General features: G+C 54.2%; 1 protein-coding gene across 1 annotated transcript; it reads right to left on the bottom strand.

Annotated features, from left to right (window-relative positions):
- Nucleotides 1–13066: 13066 nt before the first annotated feature.
- TNFSF14 (TNF superfamily member 14) lies at nucleotides 13067–19591 on the bottom strand. Its single transcript, XM_074980289.1, has 4 exons — nucleotides 19373–19591; nucleotides 17089–17125; nucleotides 13792–13833; nucleotides 13067–13561 (listed from the first exon to the last, which is right to left on the bottom strand). The coding sequence occupies exons 1-4, from the start codon at nucleotides 19589–19591 to the stop codon at nucleotides 13146–13148; spliced, it is 714 nt and encodes a 237-aa protein (XP_074836390.1). The 3' UTR covers nucleotides 13067–13145.
- Nucleotides 19592–20102: the final 511 nt, after the last annotated feature.

A 20102-nucleotide genomic window follows, 5' to 3' on the forward strand; every position in this document is an offset into this window, starting at 1 on the left:
GCCCCCGAGCCGAGCTCATAGCAGCCGCATGGCTGTATTCCCCTCCTCCACCCCCCTCCGCAAGGCCCCTTGTCCATTTCCCAGCCAGAGATTTGCTTGCAAGAGGGCTGGAAACGGGGAACCTGGGTTCTCTTCCCAGCCGTGGGAGGGTGCGGGAGGGGAGCTATGAGCCTGGACTCCTGGGTTCCCTCCATCCCTGGCTCTACAGAGTGAGTGGGGTTCGGTGTGTGCCTGAGGACGCCTGGGTTCTATCCCAGGCTCTGGGCGGGAGGGCAGTCTAGTGGGTAGATCGGCTTGGGAGTTGGTTTATATGCCACTGAAATGCACCTGTGTCTGGGGTGGGCTGGTGCAGTAGCTGTTTGGCAGCTGCACACCACAGGGCTGAAATGCAGCCACTTCTGGGGTGGAACATAGTCATGGTAGGACATCGCATGGCAACGCAGCACCATTGTTGAAGACAGGAATTGAAGAGGAATCAAGGCTCGGGGGAAATGTAGCCTGAGTGTGGGCATGACCCCCAGCGTTCCCGGCCTGACTCTTGAGCAAATCCCCAGTGACTCTATAATAACCTGCCTGGCTGGGACCTGGGCTCTCTCCTCTTCTCGTCCCCCTTATCTCAAAGCTCCATCTTCCCCTTCTCGGTTTGCTGAGGGGCCGAGAGCTTCACAAACAGCTGCAAAGCAATGCAATCAATGAGACCCAGCCCCCATCGTGGATGCAGCAAAGATAAGGGATTCGCAGAATTACCCACAGCCGGTGGTTCTGCCAGCAAGTCCTTCAGCGCCTAAAGTAGGTCAGGGCAGCCACAGGCCATCGAAGCTGCAGCCAGATCCTAGATGCAGCAGAATGAGAGCCAGGCTGTGGCCTCCTGCTGTGTTTGCCTACAGTACCTCATTTAACCACCAGCAGTTGCTGTATGGTGTCTGGGTGGTAACAAGGCCGACACAGCTGGAACTCAAGCTGGGTGGCTGCTCTTTGCTGGCAAATGCCCCTTCCTTGATTCCACAGCTGAGCGCACGTTGAAGTCCCTGGCAGAGGTGCCAGCTTGGGGCCACTATAGGGCTGGAGGAAACATGGGGAAAAGTTAGTGGGTGCTGAGCACCCATCAGCAGCTAAGCTCCCTCCTGCTGGCTTCCTTTATGCACACCTCTCACTCACTAGTGGCCCTGCTGACTGGCTCCTCCCTGGTCCTCCCAGTGCTTCTGGAATGCCATGAACAGCTGATTCAGGAAGCTCCAGGACGGGCCTGTTGCAGGGGGTGAGGGGGGGAAATGGAGGGGCACAGGCGTGGGAGAAGAGTTGCAGTGGAGGTGGGGCTTGGGACAGAGGGGAGGGTTGAGCACCTCCCAGCTAGAGGAAAGTCAGGGCCTATGGTCCCTGGCTCTATTTAATGTAACATGATGGCCTGGGTTCACGGGCCATGGGCTGAGAAAGAGGGTGGGGTGGGGGGCTGGTTTTGTTGCTTACAGATTCTCTCGTGCAAATGTATCACCGGGATAACTCGTGCCTGCAGCTTGTGCATCAAAGGCGTGAAAGGGGCAACCAGTGCAGTAAAAAATTAGGCGATGCCAGTGCATAACAAATGGCTGGGGAGGAGAGGGGGAGAGTGAAAGATGCTCCTTTTCTGGGCACCATTGGTCTAGGCCGGCTGTGCAGCAGCTTTCCTGAGGCCGGTGGGGGTGACTCATGCCAGTCTCTCTCTAGAGCTCCAGCTTCCTGCATCCCACTTCTTCCTTTCCCGTCCTGGTTGGAGAGCCACACCTTGGGGTGATGAGTCTGGCCCACTTCCCGGGAGTCGCTGTGGGCCTGGCATGCACCAGCTCGGCCGCTCGTAAGAACATACGGAGATAAGACTGGCCATTGCTGGGTCAGACCAAAGGTCCATCCAGCCCAGTATCCTGTCTGCTGACAGTGGCCAGTGCCAGGTGCCCCAGAGAGGGTGGACCAAAGACAAAGATCAAGCGACTTGTCTCCTGCCATCCATCTCCAGCCTCTGACAAACACAGGCCAGGGACGCTATTCCTGTCCCCCGGCTAACAGCCTTTTATGGACCTAACCTCCATGAATTTATCCAGCTGTTCTTTGAACTTTCTTACAGTCCCAGCTGTCACAGCCTCCTCTGGCGAGGAGTTCCACAGGTTGGCTGTGTGCTGTGTGAAAAAATCTGCACCTCACCATCAACTTATGCCTCGTCCACTCCATGCGAGAGATACCCTTCCTGGACACTACAGTACAAATCAAGGATGGCCTGATCGGAACTGCCCTCTACCATAAGCCCACTGATCGCTGTACTTACCTACACCCTTCTAGCTTCCATCCTGCACATGCAATTAGATCCATTGTTTACAGTCAAGCCCTTAGGTACAATTGCATTTGCTCTGATCCTACTGACAGGGACCGAAAACTACAAGATTTCTCCCAAATATTCGTAAACCTGAATTATCCACCAGGAGAAATAAAAAAACAAATCGACAGGGCCAGACGAATACCCAGAGACCAGCTACTCTAAGATAGGCCCAAAAAAAACCAACAACAGGACACCACTGGTCCTTTCCCCAACTCAAACCACAGCAACACATCATTAAAGACCTACAACCTATCCTTAATCAGGATGCCACACTCCAGAAGGCCCTAGGTGACAGGCCTGTTCTCTCCCACAGACAACCTCCCAACCTTATCAGGATTCTCACCCACAACCACAGTCCATACCGCAGGAACACCAGCCCTGGAACTTGCCCGCTGCCAGCTTTGTCCACATCTTTATTCTGCAGATACCATCACTGGAACTAACCAGGTTATTCGCAGAATCACAGGCACATTCTCGTGTTCCTCAACTAACATCACCTATGCCATCATGTGCCAACAATGCCCACATACTATGTACACAGGACAAACGGTAAACGCTCTTTGACAAAGTGTAAATGGACACAAAACAGACATCAGAAAGCTCTGAACTCGCAAGCCGCCGGCACTTTAATGGAGTGGGCCATTCTGTTAGTGACCTGAATGTCTGTGTTTTACTGAAAAGAAACTTTAACCATCTCCTGCAGAGAGAAAGTGCAGAACTCTCTTTTCTATTCAAATTCGACACATTAACATGTGCTTTGAACCAGGTCGGTAATTACCTGGCCCCTTACAAGGACTCTTTTACATACTTTGCTTTATCTGACTCTTGACTTCCCCACCTCCTACCGCCCCTCCGCTCTTCTGATTTGCCCACCTTGATTACACTTTTTTCCGATTTGTCTACCTTGAGAACAATTTTTGGTTCTCTGGGCCTTAAATATTGAGTCTGTTCTGGTCTGGCTGTGGTCTGAAGAAGTGGGTCTGTCCCACGACAGCTCACCACTTAATCCATTATTTTGTTAGCCTTTAAAGTGATCTTGGACTACTTTTTTGTTTTGATAGAATATAGACTAACACAACTATCTCTCTGTTACTGTGTGGAAAAGAACTTTCTTTTATTAGTTTTAAACCTGCCACCAATTAATTTCATTTGGTGTCCTCTAGTTCTTGTATTATGGGAACAAGTAAATCACTTTCCTTTATTCACCCTCTCCACATCACTCAGGCTTTTATAGACCTCTATCAGCTCCTCCCTCAGTCTCTTTTCTAAACTGAAAACTTCCAGCCTCTGTAACCTGTCCTCATATGGGACCTGTTCCAAGCTGTATGGGACCTGTTCCAAACCGGTCATTACAATCACTCCGTGCAGGCAGCAAAACTCCTGGCTCCTTACTCCTTTTCACTGGCAAACAGCGAGGCAGTCGAAAGACCAGGTGGCAACCTGAGCCCAGCCCCTGCCTGGCATGCTCAGCTAGTGCAGGTTTCCCTAGGACGTGGCACGTTGCACAAGTGCTAGGCGTCACAGTGCCAGCCTCAGCACCGAGAGATGACCCTTCCCTTCTCCAGTCACCAATGGGGAAACTGAGGCAGGAACCCCACAGTCACACAGTAGCTAAAGAAGCCAGGTGGCCAGTCTCCCTCCTTGCTCTAGCCACTAGCCCCCACTCCCTCTCAGAGCAGGAATAAACCCCCAGGAGTAGTCTGATGAAGCAGGTCTTTGCCCAGGAAAGCTTCCGCTCCAAAATATCCTTTAGTCTATAAGGTACCACAGGACTTGTTGTTCCCCAGGAGTAGTTAACGCTTTTTTTCAGTTCTTCCTCTTCTAACCAAGACCCAACTCTTTTCTCAGGGCCATGAGCCGAACCCCGGCATCCTGACTCCCATCCTCCCCTAACTCTAACCACTACCCCATCCTACCCTCCCCTTCCAGCACTGGGACTAGAACCCAGCTCCCTGGTCCAAACCCCTCTCCTAGTGGGTCTGGCAGTCATTCTCCGCACAAGCAAAACCCCTCTCGCTTTGCTTCGTCTTCTCTTCCCACTTGCGGTCGCCAAATTTTGCCATTTCATTGTTATAAATATTCCGCCTGTCGGTGCCCCGCCCCCAGGCCTGGTGGATTTGCAACGCTGCGTAACCCCGCGCTCTTTCTTTCACTGTAACGTTACTTCCCCCGATGCTTATCACACCCCCAGCCACCCAGCGCCAGCTTTCCAGTCCCAGTTTCACTTCCGTGCCCGGGCACAGAGAGATTCAGCTCTTGGTGGGGAGGAGAGAGCTCCCCCCTACGCCCTCTCGGGGTGAAGTGGTTCCAGGGCTTTGCAGACGGGGCTTCCCCTTCCACTCTGTTAGCCAAAGATACCGAGCGCCTTGAATGCAAATCCCCACCTCGGGAGATTAACAGCTCCCAAAGCTGGAGCGTCTAATCCACCCTCTGGTAGAACAAGGGGCAGAGAATTCATCTCTCCTTTCTACTGGGCCCTGTAAGCTGAGGGCTTGGGCAGCTGCCCAGGAGAGATTCAGGTGCTGCCCAGCGGCTGAACAAAGAGCCCATGGCCGGCAGGATGCGTTGCTGCTGGAGGTGCACATCCGCCTATGCACTGGTTCAGAGAATAAAATTTATTCCACCCATGCCTGAAACCAGAGCCCAGCAGGAGCATGGCTTCTCCTGATGCTTTCAGTCCAGACTGGAGGCCTCTCGGAGAAATGTTTAGCCTGGCGGGTGGTTCGCCTGAGCTCAAGAAAGAGCCAGAATTTACCAGGGCAAAAGAGCCACCAGAATAAACTTCAGCAGCACCCCATCTGCTCCCTGCCTGCCAGCCCCCTCACGCATCAGTTACTCCGCTCCTTTCTGCTGCCTTCTGCTGGCTGCGCTCAGCTCTTCTGCGGTGTGCAGGAGGCTCTGGCAGGGGCGTGGAGTGTGGAGCGAGGGCCTGGCGGGCACCGGGGAGGCAGGCAGGAAGGGGTGGGGGCCTTGGGTGAAGGCGTAGAATGAGGGGATGGCTTGTGGCTGAGCCAGGGGCTTGGGCTGGGAGAAGCAGCACTTAAGAAGATGCATATTTAACTTCTGAACAGCCATATGTGGGACATAGGCCAAAGGTTTTCCCCCAGCCCCTGGTTTAGTCTCTCTCACACACACCCACCTTCAGTGATCTAAGAATCTCTCCCAGCCTTAAGCTCTATGATTGAGCTGTGGTAGAACTAGGAAATATTATCACATACCTGGCTGTCGGTTGGGGAAACCAAGGCATGGGGGTGTCCCCCAAGGTCACTGGCCCAGTTGGAAATGGGATGCAGGCGTGGGACTAACCCTCTAGCAGAGCACAAGGCCTCACTGCTGCAAAGGGCAGTGCCGTCAATTTCTCAAGGCTTGTGGGCACTGGACTCAACCTGAAAGCCCAGCGAAATTTTTCAGCTGACGCATCTGTGGGTGACAAGCGCAGGGCGGGGCCGCTGAGCCACTCTGGGATGTTGGGTCCCTTTTGTTAAGGGGCTTTTGGCTGCAGCAAAAACAAATGCAAAAAAAATTCCTAAAACCCACACACATTTCATTTTGCCATTTGCCACATGAAATTGTTTTGGCTGGAGATGAAGTTCCTCTGCCACATTTCCTTTGCACCATTTCCTTTCCTTTCATTTATTTTTAATAAAATATGTCAGCATGGACCAGGTTGGGCTGAAATCTCTGATCCACTCTGCCACTGCTGCTGTTACTAATAATTGTGTGTGTGTGTGTGTGTGTGTGTGAGAGAGAGAGAGAGAGTGTGAACCCCCACGGCTCTCTGCAGCACTGTTATGAACTGAGTAATAAGAGTGTGAATTCCTCCCATCCTTTTCCTGCTTCCTACAATATAAAACCTGAATTCTGTTTTTCTACTCCATTTCCATCTGAAGAAGTGAGTTTCTCCTGCCCTAATACATTTCTCTAAGGCTGTGTCTAGGTCAGCAGACATCTTCCAACAAAATTTCTGTTGACAGATTGCGTCCATGCATGGAAGTGGGTTGCTTTGTTGATCTGCTTTGATGACCAAGAGCAGCTGGTCAACCAGAGGTACAGCAGACAAGCCTGCCTAGTGTCCTGGAAGTGAGGTCTCTCCACAGAGAGCCCCCTGGAGCGTCCACACGGCTTTTTATTTGCAGATTCTGTCAAGAAAGGCACTCTGCCTCCTGGAGAGAAGCAGACGGCTGTTGACAAAGGTGCTGCACATTGGGTTTCGTCCCCAAAATGCCAGTTTTGTCAGCAAAACCCTCTAGTGTAGAGGTAGCCTAAGGATGTGTCTACACTACAGAGTTACTCTGGAATAGCTTATTCTGGAGTGATTATTCCAAGGCTGTTTCTACACAGGCCACACAGAGCGAAAGATGCTAATGAGGCGTGGATGCAAATTCCCCGCACCTCAGTAGCATAACGTCCCCTGATTTGGAATCCAGAAGACCGATTGGACACACTCTGACATTTCAAAATCGACTCTATTCCCTGTCTCCACAGCCCCTATTTTGAACGAGCTATTTCCTCATGCAATGAGGTTTATTATGTACTTCGAGCTCACAGTTGCGTTGCGTAGACGTTCGTCAGGTTGTTTCAAACTAGCGGCTATTTCGAAATAACTGTGCTGTGGGGACCTACCCCGAGGTGCCACAAGACTGCTTGTTAAGGGAGCGATTGTACATGTCTGACTCCACCACCCTACTCCGGTGGTGAACAAAAAAAACTGCACTGCTGTGTGTCATAGGCTCCAAACGCCCGCCAACGAAGGGAGATTCCCCTGTGCTCTTAAAGGTAGTGGCAGGCTACCACACAGGCAGCCCTCCAGGGATGGAGATTCCACCACCTCCCTAGGTAACACGTTCCCTTGCTTCACCAGCCTTCTGGGAAAATAGTTTTTCCTAGTATCCAACCCGCACCTCCCCCTTTGTAACTTAAGCCCAGTGCTCTTGTTCTGCCATCTGCCATTGAGAGCAGCCTCTCTCCATCCTCTTCAGCGCTCCCCTTCAGGAAGTTGAAGGCTGCTGTCAAATCACCCCTCACTCTTCTCTTCTGCAAACTAAATCAGCCCCAATCCCTCAGCTGCTCCTCGTAGGTCATGTGTTTCAGCCCCCGAACCATTTTTGTTGCCCTCTGCTGAACCCGTTCCAGTGCATCCACATCCTTTCTATACTGGGGCATTACTCCCTGCCAGAAGACAAGATAAGGGCCAGATGGACCTTTAGGCTGGCCCAGTAGTGCCAGTCTATGTTAGGCTCAGATATTTTCGGCTGTCACCTGGCTGTGATTCTTTTAGGCTGTGGAGGCAACTAACATGCTTGGGGGGGTGTTGCTAGTTCCAGGCCTCCTGGCCCTTAAAGAACAGGCCAGCAACGTTCCCTCCAATTTTTCTCATCTGGGGTGGAATAATTTTTATATGTACTGAGGGATGTGCGGATGTTCACCACCCACAGAAACCCACACTGCCAGCTGGGGGTGCTCTGCTCATCAGCTGAGCAGCATTTGAATCTCTCTGGGGTGGCTGCCCAAGCGTTCAGCTTGCAAAGAAACACCCGGGCAATGGGCCCTCAGCTGTGCCACTGCGCGTGGGCACTGGGGACGCCGGGACTTGGTTTCGTGCCATGCTCCCCCACTCAGCTGGGCATTCCCCACGCTGGGGCCGTGTGCCCCATGCCTCAGTGTCCTCAGCTGCAGTCCTTGAGCTCTGCCTACGGGAGCTGACATGGACTTGCCCAGCCCAGCCGAGCTGTATCTGACCACGTCCTGCAGCAGGCAGGAAATCCGCCTGCTCTCCTGTGGTATGACCTACGGGCGCCAGCTGAGCACGCAGGCAAGAGCGAACCCAGCATGTGCCACCGAGCTGCTGTCTTGGGGGCAGTGCTCAAGGGGCCGCTCAGCTCTGGCACCGCCGGGTTTTGGAAAACCATAGGACAGTCAGACCCTCTCGGCCTTTGGGTCAGGCATCGAGACTGGAGCTGGCATCTCGAGCCCCCTACACTTGAGCAGATCACTTCAGCAGTGGCTCTCCGAGCGCTTTGCACGGTGGTCTCAGCCTCATTTTACAGGGGCATGGGGGGGGGCGGCGCGCGGGAACTGAGGCACAAAGCAGCGCCATGACCCGCCCACGTTCGCCCAGCAGGGAATAGACTCCGGCTCCCCTTTGACCCAGTGCTAACCGCTAGGCCATGCTGCTTCCTGGCTGAAGGAGCATTTCCAGTCCCCTCCTGGCTGGAAGCACCTTCTCACGCAGCCAGAAAGAGAACCCAGGAGTCCTGACACCCAGGGACTTAGTTGTCTCTCCCGGAATGCAGCCCAAAAATCCTGACTCCCAGCCCTCCCTCATCTAACCCCTAGTCCCTACTCCTCCTCCAGCGCTGGGGATAGGGCCCAGGCATCCTGACCTCCAGGGTCACGTATTTTAACTGCCAGACCTCACTCCCCTCCCAGATCAGGGAAAGAATTCAGCCTTGCCACTTTTCCCTGAGGCACAAGGCCACAGCCTTTTACCCTCCACCTATAGTGGCTCAGACAGGAACTAACTCACTCTGCGCCAGTTCAGCCGTTTGCCCAGGGGGCGGGGGGCATTGTTGGGACGATGTTGGCCTGAGCACCAGGGCTGCTTAGCCTTGCCTTAGTTAAGCAGGCTTTCAACTTGCTCAGAGCCCCATGGGAGACCACTACTGAAAGCCAGGGTGGGTGATTTCCGCTGAGTCAGTGCAGAACCCAGGGCCCCGGGCTGGCGGTGAGAGACACTGCATTTAGGAGGAGGTGTAAAACCCAGCTCCAGACCCCATGTGGTCAATAAAAACTCCCCCAGTGCCTTTTTGTGGGGGTGCAGCCTCTCTGCTCCCTGCTCAAATGACAGCCCAGGTATTTCCATTCCGCCTCTAGAGAAGGTCCCCCATTGCTTGGCATTTTCTGCGGATCCTAACCACAGCTGTCATGGCGTGTTGCTGTGAGCCGTTGAACAGCTGCTGCATGCTGCACCCCAGAGGGGGCTGCATTTCAGAGCGGGGTGGATTTGCTCTCTGGAGTTCAGGCCATAGTCTGTTCTCCCACCAGCACCAGGGTAAAACTGTTAGGTTGGCCTCTGTCAGTATAAATCCATCTCAGGGCATCGCTCCGGATTCACCCTGACAGCGGCCAATAAAACTGAACCTTGGGGATCACAAAAAGGGCAGGTCAGGCCAAGGGATTCCTTGGCCAGATCCCCAGCTGGCATAAATGGGCACAGTCAATGGAGAGATGGGAAGCTGGGCACACTTGTGAGGTGCGGCAGGTGCCCTGGGCCTGAGTCATATCGGACACTGTCTTCTAGCTGAGATATTCCCTGGTCGCTCAAGGGGAAATGAATGTTGTGGATCCAGATCAGCCTCGAGGCCTGATTCTTCCCCCCACCACCACACCACTGTCATTCTACACTTGCTCGGGTGTGGGCGAGCCCTCGCCCCACCGATTCCAAGGGAGCAGAGCTGATTCACACCAGCTGGGAGTCTGGCCCGAGGTCTGGTGCAGGGCCTTTGACTTCAGAGCCGTTCCCTCATGTTTTCTTGTGGTGCGGATGACATTTTTATGTGCGCCAAGGCATGTGTGAATGTGCACCACGCGTGGGAAAAACGGACCTAGCAGTGGGAGCTGGGAAAGGTGCCCGGCACACGGGGAACCACTTCTTGCCTCCCCAGGGCTGATGAGCAAACTCAGGTTACTCCCCAGCCCAGCATCAGCAGACGCGTGTCGTCTTTACAAGGCAGGGACCCGCCTTTGCTCTGGCGTCTTGGGGTCTCCAGGGCCTTTACGGACACCGACAATGGGGCTGGCAGCCAACGCAGGCAAAGCGGGAAGGGGGCCTGGCTCCTGCCCCCCAGAAGGGGTGGGGTCAAGGGTGGAAGAGGCATGACTTAGGGCAGCCAGCCCCCATGCCCCGCCCAGAGTCCTGACTCCCCCCAGTCCTATTGTCTGAGACCCCGTCCCCCCACTTTGCCTTCAGAATGGAGAGTAGAACCCCAGTGTCTGTATACAAACTGGGAATAGAACCCAGGGGCCCCAACACCCAGGCCCAGCATTCCCTCTAATTTTTTCCATCCATGGGTGAAACAAATTTTGTAATGTGCAGCGAGGTGCTGCCAGCTGCGCTACTGTGGGTGCTCTGCTAATCAGCTGGGTGGCACCTGACTCTCCCCCGGGAGGCTGCCCATGCGCTCAGCTTACAGGGAACACGGCCCACCCCCTCTGCTCTAACCACTAAACCCTCCTGTCCCCTTGCAGAGCTGTGGCTACAAGAGTCACAGTCGATCTCTCCGTGGTGTTAAGCCTGTGCTGCGTCCCAGACCCAGGCATTGCAGACCACTGGCCCAGAATCCCGGCGCTCATTTCTCCCTCCCCTACCTGGCCCCAGAGTGCTCCCAGCTCTGGAATGGAGCAGTGCGCAGCTCTGCGATCAAGGCAAACGTTGCCCCACAGGGGAAGAAAGAGGCCAGAGGTTTGGTGGCAGCAGGGCCTGGTCTTTAAATCCCAGCAGCAAGGGTGTGTGTGGCAGGTCCCTGACGGGCCAGGCAACAGCCTCCGGTGTCCCCCAGGGAGGCAGCATCTGCGACTCGGAAGGCTCAGATTTCTATGGGGACGTGTGGGTAAATGTCAGTTTCGCCTGACACGCCCACAAACTGACAACCACACCAAAATATTTCCCCGGGTGATAACAGACATGTGCAGATCAGGCAAAGTAAGAACAAACCACTACCGGAGCACGCATTGGGGTTTGACTTACGGCCCTTTACTTGATGTGTTTTGACTCGCGATGTTTGACAACTGGTATCGGAGGGCGTTATAACACTTTCAGGGCTGAAATCTCAACTTCACTTCCATTAAATAATCAGCTGTCTTCCGCCCCATCCTGCCAGCCCCCTCCCCAGCTATCAAAACCAATCTGAAAAGGAGGGGAAGAAGCGCCCCACAATGCTGAGAACATTTAAATAGATATTTTTGAAATGCTGAAAAGAAACATTCACACTGTCCATTAAATCATAAAAAAATAAAAACAAATTCTCCCCCTCCCCTGGTCCCCAAACATGCCCTGTGGCTCTGGGGTAATGGATAAATACCCATTAGATACAGCTGCTTCCTGAATATCAGGGAATACTCATACACGTTGAACTGCTCTAATTCGGCACCCTCAGGACCTGACCGGTGCCAGATGAGAGAATTTGCCAGACCGTGGGAGGTCCGTATTGCCTAGCAGCATTACCAGCATTGCCACTGCTCCTGGGCTCTTAGAAGACATTTGGCGTAAGTTACAGCTAAATACCAGCCCAGAACACTGAGAGCCAGGCCTGGTGGCTGGACATAAACTTTCTGGGACCACGGGAAACTTGGCCACACCCGTGATGCGTGGGCATCCGGCTAACTCAAATCAGGCCGGGTTACGGATGGTGCTGGATTAGAGAGGTTCAACTTGTAATAAAATAAATAGGTGCAACTTACATACATTCAAGGCACAAAGAACAGCGCAGGGAATGAGGGGGGATGGGACAATTCCCCACCAGGTGGAAATCAGCTTTATCTCACGGACCGCAATGGAGAGACATCAATTTCTCCCAGCCGGAGATCTGGGCTGGTTGCACAGAATTCTCCCCTTGGCCAAGTTTTACATCCGTGCCACTCTACTGGTCTCAGCAAGGTTCCTCCGGATTTACACCACAGCGCCTCAGAGGAGAACAGGGCCCGTTCTTGCCAAGGGGAGAGGTGCAGGGATAACTAGTGAGGGTCAAATCCCGAGCAGGTGGGAGGTGGCATTGCTCCGTTGCAGCCACACAGAGGGGCACTCTGCAGGTCTTCCTCGGGCAGACTTCTCAGGCCAGCTCCTCGAAGGGAGGAACCTGAACCAGGATCAGGGCCTTCACCGTGAGCAGGATGTGACCCCATCAAGCACGGTCAACTGCTAAACAGAACGGCTAGCCAATTACACGCATTTCCCTCCCACCCACACCTGCTCAGCTGGCGTGGAACTCCTGGAGTTCCACTGACCGGCAGTGGCTGAGGGCTGGCTGGCGCTGGTGCCCTACAGATGACATGCAAGGGGCCATGGTCCCTCGTGCGGGCCTCTGCACCTTCATAACTCACCTTGGCTTGTATTTCAAAGCTCCTGGCCTGACTGAGGGCTAGGGACCGGCTACGCCCTGTGACTCCAACAGCTTGGAAGGGGAGAACCATCCATCACCTGAGGCGCACAGCAGCCAGGTGACTTATGCCTGGCGTTCACAGCAGATGGGTGGCAGAAGGGAGGCGAGACCCCAGAAGTCCTGACTTGCAGACTCCACGAATCCAAAGCGAGAATAGAACCTAGGAGTCCTGAATTCCAGGTCAACATCCCCACCTCCCCCAGGCCCTACTGCCTACCAGACCTTCTTCTGGCCAAAGCATGCCATGCAGCTGTCGCTTCGGGACAGCCTCGCGAGGTGGTCTTTTTTATGGCCAGACGGGGGAAGCAAGTCACACAGAGAGAAAGTGACTGAGGTCACAAAGCAAGTCAGTAGCAGAGCGAGGACTAGACTCCCAGAGTCTGGATTCCTACTGCAACATCTCAACTGAAGGTCCACCCTTCCTTCCTCCAAGCTCAATGAACAGGCTCTGAAGGTCACCTTCTTTAGAAGCTCCAGCCTGGAGACTGGCAAGGTTCAATAGTATTCTGGAGGGTGCTAGGTCAGAGAAGGGGTCCAGACAGGAAGAGGACACCAGCGGCAGATGAAAAACCACAAGGCCTCATATTTTAGTGGCTGACCCAGTCCAAAGGGCAGCAGTCGCGGCTCTGGGCCAGACCTGCTCAGATCATGAAGGTGCCAAAATAAGACCTGGTCCCATCATTGATCTGCACCAGCTGTCTCTGGGCCACCTTGACATAAACCTCATCCTTCTCTTCCAGGTGGAATATCCCTCCAAGGAAGCTGCTGTCCTGCCAGAACTTGGTGTCCCTTCTGTCGCAGTAAGTCATTAGGCTCTCCATGAGCTTCATCTCCTCAGGATACCTGGGGGTTTTCTTATACATGCCATGGGTGATGAAGGATTTCTGGCCCTGCTGAGGGCAGTCAGCTGTTCTGAGCTGGATCTTGGAGTAGATGTAATAGTAGCCAGGCTTGAGGCAGATGAGGGAGCCACCCTGGTAGCCCACGTCGTGCAGGAAAGCCCAGTCCTTGCTGGGCTCCCATTGCAGGGAGTTGTTCTCAGTGGTTTGGATCAGACCTGCAGGACAGGATGTCCACAACACATCAGGCCTCAATTCCTTCTCTTGGCCTCATCCCAGAAGGAGACATGGCCAGGAGTCCTGACCCCATCCCCCCTGCCCTAATCACTGGTCCCCACTTCCCTCCCAGAGCTGAGAATAGACCCCAGGACTCCTGGCCCCATCCACTCAACTTTCATCACACCGGAGGCAGCCGACTACGCCGCGGTTAACGAGGGCTCCAACCTACCTATGACATGAGCTGCTGGCTTCTCCTTGTTAAGTTTCCGGTCTGCAGACAAAACAGACAAAAAAAGGCCCAGCTGAGAGATCAGGCCAGGGCTGAGTCAGCAGCCCCGAGCCTGGGGCTGAGCTGTAGAGCTGGCCCTGAAGCTGACCAGCCCCAAATGGGTTTGAACGCTGAAGTCAGCGCTGGGTCGGAGCCAAGTGGAGCAGCACCCTGGATCTGAGCGGGAGGTGGGGGTGGCCATCTCATGGACAGCAATGGAGCCCTATGTCTCCCCTCCCACTATAATGTCACATGCATCTTCCCCCAACTGCTTTGTTCCATTCCACCCTCATGATGTTCCCCCTGCATCCATTACACCCCCATTCCCTTGGCTCCTCATTGTCACGACCGCCTTTCCACCCCTCCCGTTCCCCCCGCCACCACTTCCTTCCCCTCTCCCCCGCGCTGGGTCCAGTCTGCACTTTCATCGGGACTGCGCTTCGGTGTCGCTCTCTGTTTCCTTTCTGTCTCGTTTCCACCCACAGCCGCTTCACGGCGCCCAGCTCAGAAGAGCCTCCCCACCACCTCCCAGAAAGCAGAGGCCGGGGAGGATGCTGCAGGCAAACAGGCTGTGTCACGTTCTGTGGCAGGGAACCACAAGGTACCTCGGGGCCCACTGGCCTCTGTTGGGTGGGATAGGAACTGCTGAGCCGCGTGGCAGAGACCCCATCCCACTGGCAGCTAACAGGAGATTTCCCATTAGTGGGCAGGAGATGGGTCCGGGCCTGTAAGTCCCATGTGGTTCTTTTGGGGAGCGTGGCTGTGAAGCTGGCCAAAGCGGTTTGGTGTTAGTGCTGTCATCTGCAGAGGCATTTTGTTCTGGGATAAACTGTACAGCACCTAACACAATGGGGCCCTGGGGCAAGTCTGGGGCTCCTAGGTGCTACCGTCATACACCTAATAAATAATGTACAGCGCCTGGCACCGTGGGGTCCAGCTGGTCATGGCTACTGCTGTATGTACGGCCGCAAGACAGAACCTGTCACTTCTGCTCCAAAAGCCACAAAATGCTCTTCAAAAGGTGAAGGAGACGCTCTTAGCAGTACTGGGACTATGAGAGAGGGGCAGTTCTACTACTATGAAGCAGAGGGCAGTGCCCACACACTCGCCACCTTGTTACTTTGGACCAACACTGCTGGGTATTCAAGAGTCAGCACTAAGCTAATGTCATCATCACCCTTAACCCTCTTAGATATGACTTTCCATCAGTGAACTTCAAAGCCTTTATGAAGGAGGCCAGAATTGTTCCTCCTGTTAAACAGAAGGGGAAACTGAAGCACAAAGCAGGGACGTGACTCGCCCAAGGTCACCCAGTGGCATAGCAAGGAACGGAACTCAGGTCGCCCCATCATACACTGTGGCCATTAGGCACCACAGTCTGCAAATACCAGCAGCTGTTAGCACCATTGTAAAACATTGTAAAATGCCTCCCTGGCTCCTCAGAGATACAGATTCCCAGGCCAGCAGGGACTGTTTGAATGATCTCCTCTGACTTCTTGTATAATACAGGCCATAATGCTTCCTTGGATTAACTTCTGTTGATGCTCGACTAGACCTGTTGGAAAAACAGTTGCTAGGGACGGAAGAAGTTGGGTCTGGGCACCACAGTTCAAGGAAGATGTGGAGAAATTGGAGACGGTCCAGATAAGAGTAACAAGAATGATGAAAGTTCTAGAGAACATGAGCTCTGAGGGACAACTGAAAGAACTGGGCTTGTTTAGTTTAGAAAAGAGAAGACCGAAAGGGGCATGATAGTGGTTTACAAGTACCTAAAAAGGTTCACAAGGAAGAGGGAGAAAAATTGTTCCCCTTGGCCTCTGAGGTCAGGACAAGGATCAATGGGCTTAAACTGCAGCCGGGGAAGTTTAGGTTGGACATTAGGAAAAACTTGCTAACTGTCAGGGTGGTTAAACACTGGAATAAATTGCCTAGGGAAGATGTAGAACTCCATGACTGGAGATATTTAAGAGCAGGTTAGACAGACACCTATCAGAAACGGTCTAGATGGTGCTGGGCCCTGCCGTGTGGGCAGGGGACTGGATGTGATGACCTCTTGAGGTCCCTTCCAGTCCTAGTGTTCGATGAAGTCCCAGGTGGAGAGAATCGTAGCTCAGGGCTCCCTCTGCTTGAGGACACCAAAGAGCGGCTCTGCAGGAAAGTTTCCTTTCCTTTCCCTGTCACCAAGAACGTGTATTTATAAGCCACCAACAGGCCCACAGACCAGCCGGAGAGTCCGCGAGGCTATGAATAAACTCTCGCTAACCAACCTCATACAAATTACCCATTGCAGCGCTCACCTCTGTCCCTCCGGTGGAAGGTCTGATGCGGAGCTGTTAACCAGAGGAAATGGGGGGGGAGGGAGCAGAGAAGGGGGCTTTGGTGTCAGATGCGTCCCACTTTCCTGCCCAAATCATACCAGATTTCGGGGAAACTCACTTCTGGGTACAGTCCGTAGGACCGTCTTGAATTGAGACCCGGCTGGTGCAAACAGGACGTCAACCGAATCAGATTCCAGATTGGTGTAAATCAGTTTAATTCCACTGGAAGCAATCGGGATGGCCTTTTTTCTCAGAGCCGTGTAAGGGAGTCCTGGGAGACTGTGGCTGTGTTAGGCTGGCTCACAGAACCCTAGTGCTGGAAAGGACCTCGCCAGAGTCCAGCCCCCAGCCTAAAGCAGGTTCATTCTCCTGGCACAAACCCTCAGCTGGTGTGAACTCAATGGGCCTCCTCCAATTTACAGGCGTTCAACCCCCATTTATTCCTTGGCGTGGATTTTCCAGCACCCTTGGATAGCTCTGAATTATCTGAATATTTACAGTACCTTTACAGTAGTCATGGCCCATGGTGCTAGGTGCTGTACATTATTTATCAGATGTATGACACTGCAGCAAGTCTCAGAACCCAGGCCAGCTGATTTGGATTCACAGACCCATCAAGTTTGTGTTACAGGGCTAAAAATAGCTATGTAGACACCTGAGCTTGGGCTGGTGCCCAGGGTCTGAAGACCCAGTGAGCAGGGAAGGTCCCAATAGCTGGAGTCTGCACCCAATTTTCTATTATCCAATGAAACGGCTCCCAGCCCTGTGGGCCAGACTCAAGGGCCAGGGGCCAGCCAGGTGTGTTTGATTGTGACATAGACACATCTGTGAGCTAACGGAGTGCGTCTGGACAAATCTGCCCTCACAGGGAGAACCAAGCCCTTAAAGTCTGGCCTGAGCTGGGACGGGGAAGTGTTAGTATGAGGGGAAATAGATTTACCTTGAATGGACTTCTCCGAGATGGCTCCTGCTGCTTCCTTCTAGAATACAAAACACAAGTCTGGCAAAAAGGGGACACACACACACCTCCCACCCACAAATACACACACACACACACACACACACACACACACACAGACCATAGGCCTGGTCTAACATGTTTTACCCCACTGATTTCAACCGAGTTGTTTGGGAATTACATCTCTGCCTGTGGACAGCCAGTGGGTCATCCTGAGAGGCCAAACGCCTAGTATCAGGGTGGGCTGAAATAGCTCATTGCCCATTTTTTGTTTCATTTGGCAGACGTGGCCTTTTCGCGGACCAGCGAGGGGTTTTTTAGTGGAAAGGCCTGGTTCCCATGGAAACTTTTGAAGTTTCATCAGCCCAAAAGCCCCACCTCCCAACCCCAGAACATTTTCAGTCAAATACATATTTGGGTTTTGACTGAAAGTTTTTCAGGGGTTTGTTTTTTCAGCTGATATTTCCCAGGCTCCGCCTCCCCAGGTACCCTGCTTTCCAATGAGTTTCGCTTCCCTTGCCCTGCAGGGGCTGTGATTGGCTCAGCACCGGGCAGGGTCAGGCTCTCGGCTAGCTGCCTGATTCTGCCTAGATTAGTGGTTGTCCAGCTGGAGGTGCTCTGGGCCTGATTCTGCGAGGTGCTGAGAACTTGGGGCTCACCTCTTGGACCCAGCTCTTCAAAGATATTTAGCAATTTAGACCCCACGGGCGTGAGTGCCTATGAGGGTCTGATTCTATTAAAAATTAGGCTGCTTGTCCCTCACGTTGGAGGCTGCTTTGGAAAGGTTGACCCGAAGCCAGGGTTTGACCCCCCCAGAGCCTCCCCCGTGGCTTCCAGCCTGCCCTGACCCACCCCCCTCCAGCCCCTGCAGAGCCAGGAAGAAAGCTGGGTGAGTCAGCTGGGTGCCCAGCCCAGCCTGAGAGCTCGTGTGGGGAAGGACTTCAGCCGGCTCATGTTCTCGGCGTTGGGCAGGGCAGCCCTTGCTGGGATCCTGGGCCAGTCTCTGCTCCCCAGGAGTCCCAGGCTAGCAGGGAAGTAAAAGGTGACACCCGCCACGCCCCCACCCACGCAACTCCCCCAGTCCCAGCACACAGGCACCGCCCAGATGCTGTCACCACACACACACACACACACACACACACACACACACACACACACAGAGCCCAGATACTGTGTCATCACACACACAAAGTGCCTAATCCCAGAACACAGGCACTGCCCAGACACTGTGTGCCACCACACACACACACACACACACACACACACACACACACTGCCCAGAGACACTGTGTGTCACCATAGCCAGACAGACACACACACACACAATTCCACACAGGCACTGTGCAGAGAGGCAGCTGCACATGCACACCCTGATTCCAGCACACAGGCACTGCCCAGGCGCTGTGTGTCACCACACACACACAGAATTCCAGCACACAGGCACTGCCCAGGCGCTGTGTGTCACCACACACACACACACAGAATTCCAGCACACAGGCACTGCCCAGGCGCTGTGTGTCACCACACCCACACCCACACCCACAGAGAATTCCAGCACACAGACACTGCCCAGGCACTGTGTGTCACCACACACACACACACACCCACACACCCACACACACAGAATTCCAGCACACAGGCACTGCCCAGGCGCTGTGTGTCACCACCCACACCCACACCCACACCCACAGAATTCCAGCACACAGGCACTGCCCAGGCGCTGTGTGTCACCACACACACACACACACACACACACACACACACACACACACACAATTCCAGCACACAGGCACTGCCCAGGCGCTGTGTGTCACCACACACACACACCCACACACACAGAATTCCAGCACACAGGCACTGCCCAGGCGCTGTGTGTCACCACACACACACACACACACACACACACACACACACAGAATTCCAGCACACAGGCACTGCCCTGGCACTGTGTGTCACCACACACACACACCCACACCCACACCCACACCGAGAATTCCAGCACACAGGCACTGCCCAGGCGCTGTGTGTCACCACACACACACACACACACACACACACACACACACAGAATTCCAGCACACAGGCACTGCCCTGGCACTGTGTGTCACCACACACACTCACACACTAGCTCACTTCCCCACCACAGTGAGCGCTCTCACACACACACACACACACACACACACAGCCCCATGCCTTTCCACCCCTCTGGCTCATCCCTGCCCACGCTGCCCCGCTTGCCTCCTGCTCCCGTTCCCCCGTCACTCACCCCGCCCTGGGCGTTCGCCTTGTCCAGCTCTTTCTGGAAGCGGAGCAGGAAATAGCCTTCGGTGGCCACGCCAGCCAGGGCCAGGAGGACCAGAGCGGCCAGGAAGGACTGGCCACGCCAGCACGTCCGCCGTGGCCTCCTCATGGGCGGCACAAAGGGCACCCCATGCTGCTGGCCATCCACCACAAAGACGGACGGGTACACCACCCCATCGCCCATGACGCCTCTCGAAGGGCCAGGGGATGCTCCACCAGGGATGCTTATGGCCAGGATGGCAGAGCAGAGGTGACTCCGGCCCTAGCAAGCAGAGGATTGATGAGTCCCTCTACTGCCTGGGTTATGTATCGGGGCCTGTGACGCCCACAGCCCCAGAGGAAACCACATGATTACCCAACTGGCCTCCACATCCTTATACTTTTCTCTTGCTTGGCTGGGCGGTGCTACCCCGCCAGAAACCACACCCCTTTCTCCACTCCCCCCGCCTCCCTGACAGAGCACCTCTTGCTGGTAGAAGCAACCACAGGCTCTTCGTGCTTTCCAGCATATGGCAGCCAAAAAAGGGACACGCGTGGGGGTTTCCCAGCCCCAAAGAACTCCCGGCCAGATCCCCTGGCCTCATTGTTCAGGCTGGGCATGAAATCTACAACCCACAACCCATGCTGCTGGAACCGAGGTGGCAGCAGCTCCTGCTCAGCTAGGCTAAATAGCAGGCTGCTGTAATTGTAAGAGC

Source organism: Carettochelys insculpta, chromosome 29 (genome assembly GCF_033958435.1).
Source record: "Carettochelys insculpta isolate YL-2023 chromosome 29, ASM3395843v1, whole genome shotgun sequence".
Lineage (NCBI taxonomy): Eukaryota > Metazoa > Chordata > Testudines > Carettochelyidae > Carettochelys > Carettochelys insculpta.